At 47.4% G+C, this 18,256-nt stretch overlaps 1 protein-coding gene across 3 annotated transcripts in view; it reads left to right on the top strand.

The window, feature by feature from the left end:
- Positions 1 to 14,213, top strand: part of KDM4B (lysine demethylase 4B) — a 77,068-nt gene extending 62,855 nt beyond the window's left edge. For all 3 annotated transcript variants that reach the window (XM_077788805.1, XM_077788804.1, XM_031507182.2), the window contains 8 exons: positions 1,365 to 1,441; positions 2,012 to 2,067; positions 2,543 to 2,651; positions 7,858 to 8,043; positions 8,692 to 8,856; positions 9,559 to 9,678; positions 10,525 to 10,617; positions 11,304 to 14,213. In XM_077788805.1, the coding sequence (XP_077644931.1) occupies positions 1,365 to 1,441; positions 2,012 to 2,067; positions 2,543 to 2,651; positions 7,858 to 8,043; positions 8,692 to 8,856; positions 9,559 to 9,678; positions 10,525 to 10,617; positions 11,304 to 11,489 (992 nt within the window). In that variant the 3' untranslated portion in view covers positions 11,490 to 14,213. The remainder of the gene's footprint in view (positions 1 to 1,364; positions 1,442 to 2,011; positions 2,068 to 2,542; positions 2,652 to 7,857; positions 8,044 to 8,691; positions 8,857 to 9,558; positions 9,679 to 10,524; positions 10,618 to 11,303) is intronic.
- Positions 14,214 to 18,256: the final 4,043 nt, after the last annotated feature.

The following is an 18,256-nucleotide window of genomic DNA, read 5'->3' as shown; positions in this document are numbered from 1 at the left end:
TTCTTGGATTATCCTTATGGGACAGCCTGGGGTTCAGTAAATGGGACTGTTCTGCCCTTACAGAATCACTGAGGTTGGAAAAGACCTTTGAGGCCATCAAGTCCAGATGTCAGCCCAGCACCACCACCCTGCCCACCAGTAGCCATGTCCCCTGGTGTCACATCCATGGATGTTTTGAACACTTCCAGAGATGGTGATTCCACCTCTGCCCTGGGCAGGCTGCTCCAATGCTTTACAACCCTTTCCATGAAGATATTTTTCCTCATTTTCAGTCTAAACCTCCCCTGGTGCAGCTTGAGGCTGTGCTCAGGGTCTGGCTCTCCCTCAGCTCAGTTTTGGACTGAACACCCCTGTCCTTGTTCTAGGCCTGGGTGGAATTTGCTGCCCTGATTTGCCATATGATGAAAAGAGACCTCAGATGTGGAGAGCAGCTGCAGATCCATAGTATTGACTTTTTTTGACATGCTGTTTATCTGGTTAAGTGGATGATATTTATAAATCAGGCTGTGGTAGCAATCCCAGTGCTTTCTGAATGTCTTCTTTTAACTTTAATTCAGTAATTTGAGATTGTTGTTCCCAGCTGAAATTTTCTGTTCAGTTTGTTAGTATAGGTGAAGGCTGGATGAGATTTTGTTTGGAAGGATAGAGGCTGGGTGGAACGAGCTGTTAGTTGAGATGCTTATCTTCAATTTTCCACTCACTTTACAAGCTTGCAGGAATCACATCGATCTACTTTTCCAAAACTGTATTTGTGTCTTTCCCATTGTTTCCAGTGACAAACCTCAGTGCCTTTTATAGAATTTTAAGGACTTTTTTTGTTCTTATTTCACCGTCTTTATAATGAGCATAATACCACTTTACTATTTTGGTATTGTTGTAGGAGGATTTGGTGCTTGCATGTTACAGTAATTGATGCTCTGTAAAATGAAATGCTTTTAACACTTCCTATAACCATAAATTAAATACTGTTAACCACGTGGAATGCAGGTATTTAATTTCCTTGCAGTATTATTGGGCTTGTCCTTCCTCATAACACCACACAGCAAAAGTAGCTGCTTCAACCTTGCCAAAATTCAATGCCCTTCCCTGTTTTGATGTGTGAGTTCACTCCAGCAGTGGTGGCATCACCTTGGAGCCCAGTTCCTTAGAAAAATTAAAAATAAATGTGAGGGTCACCTGTGTGGGGGGGGTTTGGTTTGTTTCCTTTCAGACCTGTTGGTCCCAATTCTGATTTTGTCGGAGCCTGTTGAATACAGTTCCTCAAACGCTCTCAAAGTTGCTTCTGAACTGAAAAGTCATGGAGTCAAGCTCAGAAGTGTTGTGAAAGGGCTGCTGTGACCAGGCTGTGGCTCTGTTTGTTGCAGGCTGTTACGGGATACGCCCGGAGCTGGTGAACGAGAGCTGGTCGTGCTCGCGGTGCTCGGCCGGCGCCTGGGCAGCGGTAAGCACTGCACACAGCACCCTTCCTGTGGCATTCTTTAAAATCAGAGCATTGTGGGGTGTATCTGGTGAGATGTTAGGAAGTTCTAAGCGTTAATAATAGAGCTCTGTGCGTTGTGTCTTAAGGTTTACAAGCAAGTATTGTATTCGAAATAAGAGAGCATTGTTTTAATCAAAGATACGTGTATTTATAGTGACATACTGTCAATATGCTTTTGCTTTGTGTGATTGGTCAAAAAGCCTTTAAAGAAAGTTATGCTGCCTGGGATGTGAGCTGCTGGCATCTTCCCATTTTCATAACCATGTAATGAGAGTGATGCTAAAAAATAAACAGCTCCAGATGCGTTCCACAGCAATCCCATCCCATCCCATTCCTGATTTGTACATAACCCCTGGCCAGCAATACCTTCCCACTGGCACTGCTGGGATCACTCACTGCTCAACACACATGGGTGGTGGGAGGATTCAGCTTGCCTTGGACATCCCAGGTGGGGTGTAGTCCCTTTCTGGGGAGGGTGAACAGCCTGGCAGAGCTTTTGGGTGGTGTTCTGATGGAGTTGTGTTCCTGCAGGAATGTTGCCTGTGCAATCTCAGGGGAGGGGCTCTCCAGATGACCACTGATGGCCGGTGAGTGCTGGTTCTGAGTGTGTTTTCCTTCCATACTGCACCTAATCTCCTTGTCTTGTGAATTTGGTCTTATAATGCTCAGTGTAGCAGCAAGTTTTGGGGTTCTGGAGGGAACTGCTCCTTGTTGACTGGCAGGATGAGCCCAAGTGACTGTGCTGCCCTACGCTGCACCAGGCTGCTCGACAGCAGAGCTTCTGAACTCCTGCTGAATGTGGTTGTTTCTCAGAGAAAAGTCCTCTCAGAGAATGTTTAGCACTGTGCAATGTCAGGTGTAGAAGAAGGCTGATCTCTGTTGTTCCAGAGGCATTTACCTTGTGCCACCCTGATTAACAGTCGATTGGGAATGTTGCCAAGGCTGCCAACCCCTGGAAATGTGCTTTGATGCTGAGGGAGGCAGGGAAATGTTAACTGCCCTCCTGAGCATTTCATTCAAATGATGGCAGGCCCTGATTTGTGTCTTCACTTTGCTCCCCAGGTGGGTCCACGTAATCTGTGCTATTGCTGTCCCCGAGGCGCGTTTCCTCAATGTCATCGAGCGTCATCCCGTGGATATCAGCGCCATCCCCGAGCAGAGGTGGAAGCTGGTGGGTGTCTTTTACTGGGGACACTGTTTGGGAACTTTTTCCGGCCAAAGGGAAAAGCTGTAACTAGACAGAAAATCATTGTGTGGGTTTGTGAAGCAGCTGAGATTGGAGGTGATCTCCTTTGTAAACAAAAGCTGCATCGTTTGTGTCTGCTGAGCCCTGTCAGTGCTTTGACACACAGCCAGCTCTGATTTCCAGATGTGCTTTTACTCTCTGGGTGTGTCCTGTACCCTGGGCAGAGCCTGGGACTCCTTCCCACCTGCAGTCAGGTGAAAAGTGCCTGAAAGCTCCTTTTACTCCAAGTACTGCACAGCAGGAGTGCAGAGGGACATGGTGACTAGAGAGAAGCTGACTTGTTCATCTCTAATTCACCTTTCCTTAAAACATTTCTCTTTTTCTATCAAGAAATCTCTTGTAGAAATGAATAAACATTTCTGTGACCCTGACTGCAAGGCAAGACTGCAAGGATTTTAATACAAACCCAGCTCCAAGTTGTTATTTAGCTGTGTGGCCTCATCCGAGGGATTAGTAATGGACGATTCATTAGCTCAGAGCAATTTATCTTAATGTTAGTTAATGCTCCATCACTATAGTGTGTTATTGCAAAATAAATTGTGCTTTTGCTGCTTTTTTTGGTACAGAAGTCAGCTGGGTGACACAGTGTGGGATGGGGAAGGTGCTGGAGCAGTGATAGATGGGTTAGTGCTGATGGATTCGTTAACAGAGCTGCTACTTAGTGCAGCGAGCCCGGGTGAGAGATTAGGAGGAACCTATCCCTGCTTCCAGAGTTATTTCTCTGTTGTGCAAATGGGTTTTGTACACAAATGTGAATGTAAAAAGCATTCATTATTCAGCAGGAGTGATGGGGCAGCTCAGTGCCAGGGTGATAAATCTTGCAGCGGTGGCTCTTTATGGATCAGCTGACACTTCCAACGTGCATCCTCTTCATTACCAGCACTTGTAACGCTGAACTTAAAATCCTTTTACACAACACTCACTTGTATTGCTTAATGGAGCCTCTCAAGGAAACATGACTTAATTCTTTAACCCTTCCTTGGCTGCCTGGCAGTCCTGCAGAGTCAGGGCAGTGTCTGTGTGTGTCTGACTCTGTTGCTGTGCTCTGCTCCAGAGCAGAGCCTCTGCCTACCAGGACCTCTGCACGGACCCACTGCACGCATTTCTCCTTCATTCCTCAATTAAAACTGCAAAGTTTTATAGAATCACAGAATATCCTGAGCTGGGAGGGTCCCCAGAGACAATCAGTCCAACTCCTGGCCCTGCACAGATACCCCCAAAATCCCACCCTGAGGGTGTTGTCAAATGCTGCTGGAGCTCTGGAAAGAAATTTTGTTTGATTTCTTCTGTTGTATTCCATTTGCACCTCATGTTTTCTTCCTTTCTCAGGGAACATGGAGAATTTTTACTTGAAGTGCCTTGACTTACACAGGCCAGTGTTGGAATTTACAGACACATATTCCTTATGCTGCTCTTAGCCAGAGCCTGGCTTGTAGCTCAAATGTCAAAGCCTGGCTTTAAGCCCTTCACTTGGAAAGTTTTAGAGTTATCAATTAGGTAAGGATTAAACAATTAATTTGGATGGCAGAATACAGAGGCTGTGGTGTGGGGTGTGAGGTACAAAGGGAGTGTAAATTGGATAAGTTGGCGTGCAGACACCCATGAGCCATGGTGGGGAGTTTTAGGATTCGTCATGGGAATTTGCAGGTAATTCCTGGAGCATGTGGGGAGTCAGTGGAGGAGCTGGGGGCTGAGTGCCTTGGAGGTGAGCAGCTGCAGTTAGGAAGATAAACTGAGGGTGACTAAAAGGTGATGGCATTGGAGCTCCTGGCTTTGGCAATGATGGACTTGGTGCAGTACTTGCTAAAATTGGGAAGATGACCTTTGTGGCTGGAAAAGATGGAAAAGGAGAGGAGGAGTGATGTGAAGGGTGAGGACAGTTGATGTAAATAGATGACGGTAGTGGAGGAGAGAGGGGGTAGTAGGGGTTATCCATGGTTATAATTTGATTTTTTAATATTTTTTTATTGTTTAAAGTTCCTGTGATGAGGGCTGATGTACCAAGGAGTGGCAGTGATCTGGTGAAAGGTATATCCTGTTCTCTAAACATGGACCAGGTCTCCCTGTGCAAGCACAGACTTTTCAGTCCATTTGTGGGTATGGCACCATTTTCAGGACTGCAGTTTCCTGCTCCCAGATTGATGGCACATTACAGGCTTGTGCACGTAAATTATTTATGACGTGGAAATTTGGAATAATTAGCTGTCATTCCTCAGTGGAGTAAATGAATTGCAGTGTTCATCATGCAGCAGACAGCCCATTTCTTACTCTCAGCAGTGACCTGACTCTGGTGTGCATTTATTCCGAAGATTTCTCTCCTGTGCTTTGGACTCTTTTCCCTCCCACAGAAAATGCCTTTAAATCTCCATGTGCAGCTTTCCCACAGCGCTTGGCACTGGTGTTTATGTCCATCCCATCTCTCACACTTCCAGATCTGCATTTTCATACCATCCCAGACTGGTTGGGTTGGAAGGGACCTTAAATCCCACCCAGTGTCACCCCTGCCATGGCAGGGACACCTCCCACTGTCCCAGGCTGCTCCAAGCCCTGTCCAGCCTGGTCTTGGACATTTCCAGGGATGGAGCAGCCACAGCTTCTCTTGGGCACCCTGTGCCAGTGTTTTACCACCCTCACAGCCAAGAATTGTCACTTCCTCCATCACTCCTTACACATCAGGCTCACTGTCACTCACATTTTTCTTCTGATCCTATTTGCTCTGCACATCCCTTTGCTGCAGCTCTTGTGCCTGTCACGGGGAGTCTGTGTGGGCACAGGGTGGCACTGGCTGTGTGCTAATCCTGGCTTGGCAGAGTCCTGTTGGCATCAGGAGGGGCAGATTCCTGCCCTGGGAGGGTTAATGCTCCCCGAGCCCCCTGTGTGTCAGCAGCTGTCCCTGCTGCTGGGACAGGGGGATGTTGACAGGTTAATAAAGGCATCTGTGCTATTGACTCCCCTCAGTCCTGCTGTGCACTTTCCTGGTGCTTATCAGCCCCTGGAACATGGTTTGCAGAGAGATAAAGGCTCAGCTTATTAAAGGCTAAACCCACGTTCTGGCAGCACTCAGGCTCTGCCTTTGAATTTCCTGGCTTTTGTTCATTTGTGTAAAAAGGCCAAATTAATCTTTGGTGTAAACAAACTGCCTTCAGTTAATTCTTAGGAAGGAGTGGGAATTATTTCATAGAAATGTGGGGCAGAGCCCAAGCAGGGAGGGGGATGTTGCACAGGAATAAGGAAGAACAAATCTGTACTTTGGCATCTTTTGCTTTCAAGGAAGAGAAATGTTCCTGGAGAAGAAATCACAGAATCCCAGAATGGTTTGGGTTGGAAGGGACCTTGAAGGTTTTGGAGTTCCACCCCCTGCCATGGTCAGGGACGTCTTTTGTTCATTTTAACCAGGAAAGGCACATTTGTCTCATGTGTGTGATACTAATTTTGCCCTGATTTGCCTTGTCCCAGCCTCGGATAAGGTAAAGAAGCTGCCCCACCCCTGGAAGTGTCCAAGGCCAGCTTGGATGGGGCTGGATGAGTGGGATGAGCTTTGAGGTCCTTCCAGCACAAACCATTCTGGGATTTGCTGATCAGTGACAGATTCCTGGAAATGTTATAAAAACTGAGTGGGGTTTCCAAATGGATCCCTGGAAACATTATGCAAGCATCCATTCTTCATACTGGGATTCCTAAAATCTCCTTTTCTGTATTTCTGAGGGGTTGGGAACAAGAATTGGTGCTGTTATAGGGAGTGAGAAAATTTGTCTTGTTCCCACTACAGCTCCTGCTCACTGTCAGTGCCATCAGGCTCAGGATTTTTAGCTTTGAGAAAATGTAATTTCTTTCTAAAGCAGTCACACATATCGATTTACCTCATAACTGGATCTGCTTTGCAGAAAATGAGTGTGAAAATGTCTCCAAGATTCAGACCTTTTTCCCCCATAATTCTGTTTTTTTTTTTATACAATGTGTTTATTTCTTTTGTTTGCAAAACTGACTGAATTATCTACAGTGGCTCATCTGATGTGGATGCCAATAAAATATTTATGGTTGATATGCTTATGCATCTAAAATAAACACACAGTATTTTTGTTCCATTATATGATTTTATATTCCATGAGATCTGATCAATACAATGTCCCATTAAATACAATCGAGCAAATTGCCACCCAGTTACTGTTCTTTCAGAAAAATGGAAATGTTATTTTCCAGCAGTGCACTGGTGAGGATCCAGCTGCTGTTGCAGTTAATGAAGTGTAGGTGCACTGTTTATGTGAGGAGGGGGAGGGTGCAGCAGTTCTCTGGTACCACTGGTGGGTTTTTGCCTGGTTCCAGTGAGCCCAGTCCAAACTGGAGCCCAGTCTCTCTGTGCCCAGTGTGGCTCTGCAGGGCTCAGTGGCTGGAGGTGCTGGCATGGCCAGAGGAGTGCTGAGGTAGGGAATGACAAGGTCTGCTGGAGTTTCTTGGCTTGCAGAGCTCCTGAGGGGGTGCACACAGACAGTCCTGGCCGTGGGGGCCTGACCCTGTGGCACAGAATGTCACTTTGGCTGTGGCACTGCAGCCACGGGCTCAGTGCCGTGTGCCAGGTCCTGTGGGGGCTGTGGGGTCTCTGCAGGGCTCCAGCAGAGATCTGAGCTCTGTGAGCAGAGCTGGGTGTGAGCCCCAGATGTGCTCCCCTGTTGAGCTGGGTGTGAGCTCCAGATGTGTTCCCTTGCATAGCTGGGTAAGATTCCGGCTGTGTTCTATTGCAGAGCTGGGTGAGATTCCAGCTGTGTTCTATTGCAGAGCTGGGTGAGATTCCAGCTGTGTTCTATTGCAGAGCTGGGTGTGAGCCCCAGATGTGCTCCCTTGCTGAGCTGGGTGTGGATCCAGCTGTGTTGCCTTGCAGAGCTGGGTGTGGATCCAGCTGTGTTGCCTTGCAGAGCTGGGTGTGGATCCAGCTGTGTTCCCTTGCAGAGGTGACTCCAGCTGTGCTTCCTTGCAGAGCTGGGTGAGATTCCAGCTGTGCTCCCTTGCAGAGCTGGGTGTCACCCAGCTGTGTTCCCTTGCAGAGGTGTAAATCCAGCTGTGCTCCCTTGCAGAGGTGACTCCAGCTGTGCTCCCTGGCAGAGCTGGCTGTGACTCCAGCTGTGTTCCCTTGCAGAGGTGTGTGTACTGCAGGAAGAGGATGAAGAAGGTGTCTGGGGCCTGTGTCCAGTGCTCCTACGAGCACTGCTCCACCTCCTTCCACGTGACGTGCGCGCACGCGGCCGGCGTGCCCATGGAGCCCGACGACTGGCCCTACGTCGTGTCCATCACCTGCTTCAAGCACAAAGCAGCAAACCAGAACGTAGGCTTTGGGCTGGGATTGGGGCTTCTGTGCTGGGGGGTTGGATTGGGGGGATTTGGGCTTTTGTTGGGTTTTTGGGGTTTTTAAAAATAGTTTCTCCCCGCCCGTGTTGGCTCAAAACGTTTTGTGCTTTTAGTGCGGAAGGGTTGTCCAGGGAGCCATTGTTGGGGATGGCTTTAACCTGCAAGAGGGCTGGGAGATTGGGAAGGAGTTCCTAGCTGTGAAGAGGGTAGAACACTGGCACAGGGTGCCCAGAGAGCTGTGGATCCCCTGGATCCCTGGAAGTGTCCAAGGCCAGTTTGGAGCAAATTGCCACCCAGTTACTGTGTTCTGTTCTTTCAGAAAAATGGCAATGTTATTTTGCAGCAGTGCACTGGTGAGGATCCAGCTGCTGTTGCAGTTAATGAAGTGTAGGTGCACTGTTTATGTGAGGAGGGGGAGGGTGCAGCAGTTCTCTGGTACCACTGGTGGGTTTTTGCCTGGTTCCAGTGAGCACCGTGGGAGTGTGGGAGGTGTCTGTGCCATGGCAGGGGTGGGACTGGATGGGCTTTAAGGTCCTCCTCACCCAAACCACTCCAAGATTCCTTGGAATTTTGGACCCAGCTTTTGCAGCTGTGGCTGGCAGCTGATCCTGCTGTGTCCCTGCAGGTCCCGTTCCGGAGGGAGGTGGCCCTGGGGCAGACAGTGATCACCAAGAACAGGAACGGGCTCTACTATCGCTGCAGGGTCATCGGCACCAGCACCCAGACCTTCTACGAAGTCAACTTCGACGATGGCTCCTACAGTGACAACGTTTACCCCGAGAGCATCATTGTAAGGCAGCTCTGGAGACACTGCTGTGTCACAGTGTACAAACTCTGATCTGTGCCTCGGGGTGGAACAGCAAAGCAAAACTCAACTTTTTCATTTTAATTTTTAAGTTGCTGCTTGCCTCGAAAATCTCATCCTGCTCTTCATGACAGATCTTGTTTCTGACATTATCTCATTTATTTTTTGGTTGCTTTACAAAGATGTGATCTTGCTGAATGCAGATGACTTCACAGAAAGCAGTGTTTGTTCTAAATTTCATCCTATTTGTTTTCTGGTTGAATAATCTTATTTTTCAACTGACAAGTGTGATTCATGGGGGAAGCAGATTGTTCGTAAGCACTTCTGGTTCAAAACAGGGAATTCACTTAATAGAGAGAATGTCTAGAAGAGGCTGATTTGTCAGCTCATGCATTGCCTTCCTGATTGTGCCACTGATTCACTGAGTTGCCCTGCTTGTTTTTGAGATACAGGAGATGTGATGTTGTGGGATTTGTAATGAGAAATGTCCATGAGCTGGGTGCTGGCAGCAGAAGGAGCTGCCAGAGTCGATTGCTGGTTTCTCAGGCTAGTTTTGTTTGAGATGCCCACAGTTATTCACAAGTGCAGAAATGCACCTTATTGCTCATTACCGTGTGATTTTAGCACCCCCCTGGCTCCTGAGCTTTGGTGGAATTGTGTCTCTGACCCCTGTGTCTCTGTCCTCAGAGCAGGGACTGCATCCAGATGGGGCCTCCTCCGGAGGGGGAGCTGGTGCAGCTGCAGTGGACGGACGGCATCATCTACAAGGCCAAGTTCATTGCAGCCCAGATCAGTCAGATTTACCAGGTGAGTGTGGCAGAGGGGTCCCTGGGGTGTGCTCCAGGATGGGAGAGCTCAGCCTGCACCAGGGATGGGCTGCTGGAGCTGGGCAGAGCAGGAGGAGGATTTGGGAGCAGATGATTTATTCCCTCTGAGTTTGTCTAGCCTGAACTTGACACCCCTATTAAACTGTGCTCTGTGTCCTTCTGCTTTATGCAGAAAAGTGTATTAAAGTCTTGGGCAAAGGAAATAAGAATCCCTTAAAAACTTTTAATAGTTTTAACATTTTGCTGTGCACGTTCCCATGAATAAACATCCCTGGAACATCTGATGCATAATTCATTATATAATCAGTGCTTAGCAAAAAGAGTTTCATAGGAGGAGTTTTTTGTACCTGGCTGACTATTTCTGCTGGTTGAAATACAAATGTACTTTAGTAGCTGGAGTTGTTTCCTTGTGACCTGTGAAAATGCTTTGTTTAAGATGAAAGAAATTCTTATTACCATATTGGCCTGAATAGAGGGCTGCTTTCATTATAAATGAAAAGCTGCTTTTTTTCAGGATATGAATCAAAAATCAGTAGAAATGCGAGGTCCTGGGCCAGCTGGAGTACAGATATTTTGGGATTCATGGAGAGCTGAATGAATCCACTTGGATAAGACAGAGGTGCCTGAACAGCACTGAAAGCAGCACTTTTTGGGCTCAGCATCCTCACCAGAGCTTGGGAATGCTCATTCCACAGCAGCCCTGGAGACATCCCTGGGAGCTGGCCCCTGATGCTTCTTGGCTGTTCCTGGAGGGCCCAGGTGTGCCCCAGGCTGGGAATGGGCTGTTCAAATGCTGGCTCTGAGTTCATCTTCTGCCTCCCTGCAGGTGGAGTTTGAAGATGGCTCTCAGCTAATGGTAAAGCGTGGGGATATTTATACCTTGGAGGAAGAACTTCCCAAGAGAGTCAAGTCTCGCCTGGTGGGTATCTAAATAGCAAACAATAAACCAGCTGCAGCTTGCAGAACCCTTCACATTTTCTTCATGTGTTTTTTAGACATTAGGTGAATGCAGCCTCTAGTTTCTGTGGCTGTAAAACTGCTTGTCATTCCCAAAATACACAGAGTGGAAGAAATCCTGGCCGTGGATGCTTGAGAGGCACAGGAATGATTTCCCCTTGCACATGTTCAGCTCAGAGTTTTATTTTCTCTGGTTAAAAGATTACATTCAGCTCGTTTTACACCATATGAATTCAGTTATATGGAGTCATCCTGTCCAAGTGTGAGGTGAGCTGGGCTGCAACTCAGGGGTTTCTGGAGAACTGATTATCACCGTGAGACCAAACCCCCTTTTCTCACCAAACTGGAGATTTAGAGTGTGGCTCTTACCTATAAATCTCTTAATCTACAAGATCAGGCTGTCTTTAAGTGCACACAGTGGAATTACAGAGCCTAGAAAAGATGAGGGATTTATTTCACAGCTTTTTTGTTGTTGTTGTTCCAGACCTGCTGGGTGTTTTCAGACCTGGTGCTTTACCCTTTAAAGGCATTTCATTTAACCAGGTGATGGGGCTGGAGAATGCCCAGGTTGTTCCCAGCCCAGGGGGACTGGGGGTCTCTCCCTGTTTTCCTGCTGTGCCCTTAATGGTTGTTTTGTGTCTCCTGCAGTCCCTCAGCACTGGGGCTCCTCAGGAAGATGCATTTTTGGGAGATGAAGTGAGAGCAGCCAAGCGTCCCCGGCTGGGGAATCCAAGAAATCCTGAAGAATATGGACAAACGCCAGATTACTTGGCCTTTATGGAGAGCCTGTTGCAGACACAGTACCAGCCTGGGACTCAGAGCAGCATGTTTTAACCTGGATTCATTGAAAATATTCAATTAACCCTTTTTGAGTTAGTGGAAAAATCAATAGGAAACTGTGGAATGGAAGACCAGCCCTGTGCAATAGTCTGCTGTGAATTTCTTTCATCTCCTCTTGGTTTGGACTGCAGGAAATCCCTGTCTGGCTGCTACCTCGACCTTGCCAGGAGCTGCTGACCAAGAGATGGGGATCTTGGAAACCCTTCAGCTTTTCACACGGAGACTTTGGAAGAGTTTCTACAGATGGAGCTTTGTGACTGGTTCTTTTTTATGAGGAAAGGGTTAAAACTTAACAAAATGACTTTTTCAAATCTGTCAAACTTTTGTCTTTCAAGGTGCTATTACATTGACTACTGAAGCAGCCTTTGGAATCGTGTTTTCTGTACATAGACGTCACCTTTGTGAAGTTTTCTATGAATGAGCATTATTAAAAAAAAAAAGCAAGCAAAAATAGGAAAACGAAAGTTTCCACAAAACATTTTTCTAGATTATGGCTTTAAAACAGAAAATAAATTAAATCCTCCCCCTCACCCCCAAACGAATTGTGACTGATGTTACAGCGGGGAGAGGGAGAGCAAGAGCAGATGTCCTGGAATGTTCTGGGTTCTTCTTTTGTAAAGAAACACTATCTTTGTAAGCTGGGGAAGGTGGGGAAGAAATGTTCACCTCTGGGATGTTTCTGCCATTGGCTCTTTGAAATTCCTGGGATGGATGTTGGCACCGCCGCCACATCACCAGGGAGGGGCTTCAGGAAGAAATGGCCAGGTTTGGGTCATTGCTGTCATCTTCCTTCCCCATCTTTGCCATCACAGTTGCTTTCTAGTTCAGGATCAGCATGGCTTTGAGTTCCAGCGTGCCACCCTGGTTTGGCAAGTGTTCTGTTGCTGCTTGTGTTCGCTTCCCGCGAGCCGCCCCCGCCCGCTGCGGCGCGAGGCTCCCCGGCAGCACTTCTCCCTTAGCACTTCTCCTTTCTCTTTCCTTTGTCTCTTTATTTTTTAATTTTTAATTTTTTTTTTGAGTTGTGCTCCTTACAGTGTGAGAATCATTCCATGACAGAAGCTTGGGAGGTGTTTGTATGTTTTTCTTTTATCCTATTAAAGAAGAAATTCCTCAAACATCTGATTGTCGTGACGTCCTTTCCTTAAGCAAAGACTGAGCCTGTGAGTTACTCCTGGGGAAGAGGAGTGCAAGCCCTGCCTTTGACTGGACTCAGCTCATGAGGATTGAAGGAGCACTAAAGGCAAAGCCCAGCCCTGAAGTGTTGAGTGGACGTTTGGAAATCCCCTCGGGCCGAAGAGCTGATGTGGAGCAGTGCTTGGGAAAGAGCCTGATCCAAACCCTGCCAAGTCACTGGAAAGTCTTCCACTCTCTTTGGAGGACCTCAGTCAGTTCAGAGGGAGAGAACAGAGCGAGGCAGTGCTGGTCCCGAGCTGGAAGGGGCCGTGGCAGAGCTGGGAAGGTTCAGGTGCAGCGGGGAGAGGAGAGGGCACCCGCACCCTCCCCTCCCTCCACGCCCCGGCTGGGCCAGCGAGCAACCTGGAATGCTGCACTGCAATCTTTTCCACTTAATTCCCTGAAATTACTGGACGGAGAGAGACAATATTCTGGTTTTCATTCTCATTTTTAAGCCCCTTTGCAAGGTGGTCGTTGTTCCAGGGAGAGGCTGTTAAGCAACGCTCTGGCTGGATCTTTAAGGGAATAAGTGGGAAGGATTTGTGGGCTAGCAGATGGTAGATTAGCATCTTAAGAGACTCCATGGGTATTAAACTGTCCTAGTGAAAGAGTGGAGATAGAATAAAGCAATTTAATTCTTTTTTTATTTGGTTTTGTTCTCCCTTGAGGATTGGAGGTCTCATCCTTTCTCCTGCCTCTGCTACGGGTCCTTTTTGTGTGCGTGGCTGCGCGTGCGTGGTTGTAAGACCTTGGAAAAAGGGTTCTGCTTTTGTTGTTTTTTTTTTTTTATTTCTGAGTTTTTGACGTTTTCAGTAGATGTCTCCACGAATAAAACCAAACTGAGACTAATAAAAGTTTAAAAAATTGGCAAGGTTCTCCCGAGCCTCGGTTGTTCCTCCTACAGAGCTGTCTCCTGTCAGCTGAAATGTGATTAAATAGAAAACTTGCTGTATAAAAGACTAAGAATGTTGCCAGGCCACAAGAGAAATATTTAAAACAATTGAAAGAGAAATTTAACCAGCAGAGGAATTTTTTTGGAGGCGGGAGGGAAGGGTGGGATGGGATGAGTGGTTGTGAGCGCCGGGGAATTTCCTCTGCATGTTCGAGTCCTGCAGTAGCTGTATCCATATGTAGTACCTTTCCCAAATACTATTTATATTGTAAAAACAGAAATGTGTTTCCTCACCCCATATTCAGATGCTGAGTTATGTTGAAACATGAACCTTCCTTGGTGCAAGGCTTTTCTCTCTTTTTGTTGATTTTTAAAATCCCTTTTTTGGTTTAGGAATGACTTGTGCAGGTTCAGGATAGTGGCCATACTGATGGCCTCTGGGCATCAGCCTGTTGAAAAGGAAATAGGAAATGCACATTCCTACCCCTCCCTCCAGTGAAATATATTTGTGTCTTATTATGTGCTATAAAAACAATGATATTTTTTTTTTATTTCTCCCCCTAGATTAAGGCTGTGATGTATTTTTTGCCTAATTTTTCCTCTGCCTCTAGGTTCAAAATTAATTAAAAGCTGTTGAGCATTTCACAATGACACTTTTTGGGGGGTTGAAGTCTCTTCATTTCTAAGTTTAAAGTCTTGTGCAGCAGGAGGTTGTTGAACCTCCTCAAACAGCATCTTCCTGAAACTTCGTTGAAACTCCTTAAATTTCCCATCCAGAGCTTTTTGATAAACTCCTCTCCAGTTCTTGCAGGATGAGGCTGATGCTGGAGGTTCTGTGAAAGAAATCTCCAACTTCCAGTCTTGTGCAGCTTTTTCGTTTTCCTGAGGAATTATCCGGTGGGGAGGAACTCTTGGAATTCACACCCACGAAGGAACTGAAACCCACCAAGCTGTTGGAGTCTGAGCCCTGCTGTGTGACTTTGGAGATGTCTGGAGCTGGGCTCGGGGATGGATCAGGGTGGGATGGGCACTCCTGGGTTCTGCTGCTCCCCAGGGCTGCTCCGGGGGCTCTGCTGACCTGGGCGTGGCTCTCGGGGTCTGGGAGTCGAGGTGACCCCCAGAGAGTAAATTCCCTTTTCTCCCATCCTGTGCAGCCAGAGAAGGAGTCTGGATGTGCAGGATCAGCTTCTCAAGGTTGTTTATTTTCCCTTATCCAGAACATTCTTTCTCTGACCTGCTGAGCTCTGCCCAGCAGCTCGGCCATGGCATTCTGTCTGCCCTCAGGGCGGTGTTCACATTTTATACTAAAAATTTACAATAACATGCCAATATCTATAATTTATGTTGGACAGTGTGTTTCTACCTTAAACCAACAGAAAAGTGTCACCATCACAGCAAGACATGGAGGGCAAGAAAAAGGAGAAAAAGGTCAGGGCACACCCAAATCCCTCCATCTTGTTCCCTTGAACCTCATTCTAAAAAGCCCCCAAATTCTACTTTTTCACCCTGTGTTAATCCAACTACCACACTACTCAAACCCTCGTGGTTTGTAATTCCTCACACAAAGTTGGCAGCTTTTTCCACGGGCTAAAATCGAAGCCACAGGTGGTTTTGACTTCGTGCCAGGCTCTGGAGCAGCCAGGGGGATGTGCTGGGCTCCCACAGGTGGCAGTGCCAGGAGGGCTGGGCTGAGCTCACACCCTGACCTTGGAGCCGTGCCCGGGTCCGGGGGCACCGCTGGGACCTGCAGGGATCCCAAACTTACAGGGACAGAGTGAACAAATTGCTTGGCACTCCCAGGGAAAGATTCCCCAGTGATTTCCTGATTTCCAGCCCCTTCCAGGTCATCTCTTGTTCCTTGTCCCATGAACGACTCTGCTGGCACAGGCACACACACAAAAAAAAGCAGTTTTGGCACAATCCTGAGACTCAGATGAGCTGGAGCTGTTGACACAGAATTATTTGGCAGCTTTGGTAGCAGAAGACAAGTCCTTGGGTTACTTGCTCACTAATAGAAAATCACTGGGAGTTATTTATTCTGCATGAGAGCAGCAAAACAATTAAATTTTTGGTTTCCAACAGGGAAAATGTAAAGGTCACTGTGCAAATACTCTTTGGAATTACACAGTGACCACAGTTTAACCACTTTTCCTGTGGAACAAACAGGATTTTGGCTCTGTTTCAGCACAGTTCACTCTGGCTTACCTCTCCACCCCAGCCTTGCCATTTCAGATGCCAGCTGCTAATATCCCCTAGCAATCGAGCTCGCAGCCAGCCCGTCTCTGAAACAGGAGTGATACCCTCCCTTGTGCCCCAGATCAGGGTTTAAAAATAAAGAAGTGGCCAGATCCACTGCTCATCTGCTTCATTTAACAGAGCCATCTCTGGAAAATGCAGCAAATTGTCTTTGATTAGGAGTGAATGGTCAGTTAGCCATGATCCAGGCCAAGATGCTGCTGCCTGGAGAGGAGCAGGGATTCATCTGCCTGGCTGAAGAGATGAAGCTGAGTTGATTGGAGATGCTGAAGGGTTGCTGGGCAGTTTTCTCCGTGGAGGAGCCACGAGGTGGGAGAAGAGCTCTGGTGCAATCTGATTTTTCTCGTGGCTCTGCTTAGAGCCGAGGTTTCCTTCTCTTTGTCACCTGCATAGCTCAGAGCCACTTGGAGCTGGGACGTGGCGTGCCTGGTTAATCTGGGATTCAGCTCTGACATGGAATTAACACTGCAATCCAGGAGCTTTGTGGCCTGGGTTGGGTGATTAGTGTGAGATTTTTGTCAGCACAAAGTGAAAAATCTGCCTGAGCACAACTGGGTGAGATCCCTCTGCCTGGGGATGGGCCTGGGCTACAGGAGCAATTTATCATCACATTTTTCACTAATTCAGCTTAGAGACAATTGGCTGCTTGTTAAATGCTGTGATTTCTCTCACTTCTGTGACACTCCCAAATCAAGCACTTGGTCCATTTTGTCCAAATAAATTTCCCTGCGGTTTTTCTCAGGAGAGATGTCCTTGGGATTTTTCCTGGCTTCAGGTGTTTGTGACATGGAGCTGGTGGAGCTTTGCCCAGGGCAGCTGAGGCTGCCCCTGGATCCCTGGAATGCCCAAGGCCAGGCTGGACAGGGCTTGGAGCAGCCTGGGACAGGGGAAGTGTCCCTGCCATGGCAGGGGTGGAGTGAGATGAGAGACAAAATTTGTTGAAATTCGATTTTTCTGTTGGTTTTCCTCTCCTGATTCACACCTGGATACAGCTGAGCAAAAAGCACCCCTGAGCTGAGAAGTTTCTGTTGTTGTACCGAGATGTGAAGAGTTTTGGGCTCAGTCTGGGTGTGAGGGCAGAGTGAGCTCAGGCTGGGAGCTGCTGTGGCACTGGGGTGGCACTGGGGTGGCACTGGGGTGGCACTGGGGTGGCACTGGGGTGGCACTGGGGTGGCACTGGGGTGACAACACCTCCAGCACTGCACCTGGGACCTGCCAGCCTGGGAACAGGGATCAGCCTGTCCTGGGAGCTGTGTCCTGCTGTAGCTCCCCAGCACTGATGTCCCTTTCCCTTTTTTTCCCTTTTCCCTTTTCCCTTTTCCCTTTTCCCTTTTCCCTTTTCCCTTTCCCTTTTCCTTTCCCTGCAGTTCAGCCTCTCTGTGCCACTTCCCAGGTCCATGGTTATAATCTGCTTATTCTGCCATCCTCCTCCTCCTCATTTTTATATCAGTGCTCAGTGGGGGAAGTTTTTCCTTTTGTACAGCTTTGCTTTCAATTGAACAGCTCTTCTTTCCTGGAGAAAATTGCCAATAGGCTCTCCCAGCTGCTTTGTTCCTACTCCATTTCTTTCCTCAGGATTCGACTGCTCTGTGTTGGGAGAAGAGGAAGAAAATTTTTCCACGAGCAGGCTGCCAGTTCAAGGAGCTCCTGGTGTTTCCCTTAGGGCTTCCTCCAGTCCAGAGCAAGGAAAACAAATTAAAACCAAGGTGGTGGAACCCACCAGAACATTTCACACTTATTTTGGTGATTTATTAACTCCCGAGTAGAACGGGAAAATTTATGGCATTGTGTTTTTGTGTTGTTGGAGCATCCTATGTGCATAATTTGGGGTAAGGTTAATTCCTGTGTGATAAAGGAATAAAAAACCCAGAGTGAAGTCAGGATTGTGCCCTGGAAATGGTTTAGTCTCTGCTAGAACACAGTGAAACAGGATAATGGGAAAAATAATGGGAAATGTGGTTTGCTGTGTAATCACTGGCCTCTGGAGATTTTTTTTTTGGTGACTCAGCAGAGACAGAAATGAAAACTTGAGGCATTTGGCCACTGCCAAGGTCGTGGCTGTTGCTCTTACAGCAGGATTTGAAGTTGCACAATAAATCTGGGGCAAAAAGAAAGAGAATTCCAAGGTGTTTCTGGTACCCTTGGCTGCCTGCACACAGGGACATGGGCCTGGAATGAGATTAGGGATGGGGACAATTATTCCAGGTGCTTCATTTCTTTGAGGTGATTATTTGTTTCCAGGTCAGCTCTGCCCTGCTCTGCTTGGCACTTCCAAAGAAGGGGATTAAAATAAACCAGGGAAGTTTTGGGTGTTGTGGATGTTTGGGGTCCATCTCAGCTGTTTGTGAGCTGCTGCCCTGATTTTTAAAAGTGTTAAGTTTTCTTTTACAGTTCTTTTAAAAGTTTTAAAGCTCTCATCAAACTTCTTTAGCCCTCTGAT

Source organism: Lonchura striata, chromosome 28, assembly GCF_046129695.1.
Source record: "Lonchura striata isolate bLonStr1 chromosome 28, bLonStr1.mat, whole genome shotgun sequence".
Classification (NCBI taxonomy): domain Eukaryota; kingdom Metazoa; phylum Chordata; class Aves; order Passeriformes; family Estrildidae; genus Lonchura; species Lonchura striata.
Note: the sequence above shows the minus strand (reverse complement) of the source record. Positions and strands in the feature narration are given on the sequence as shown.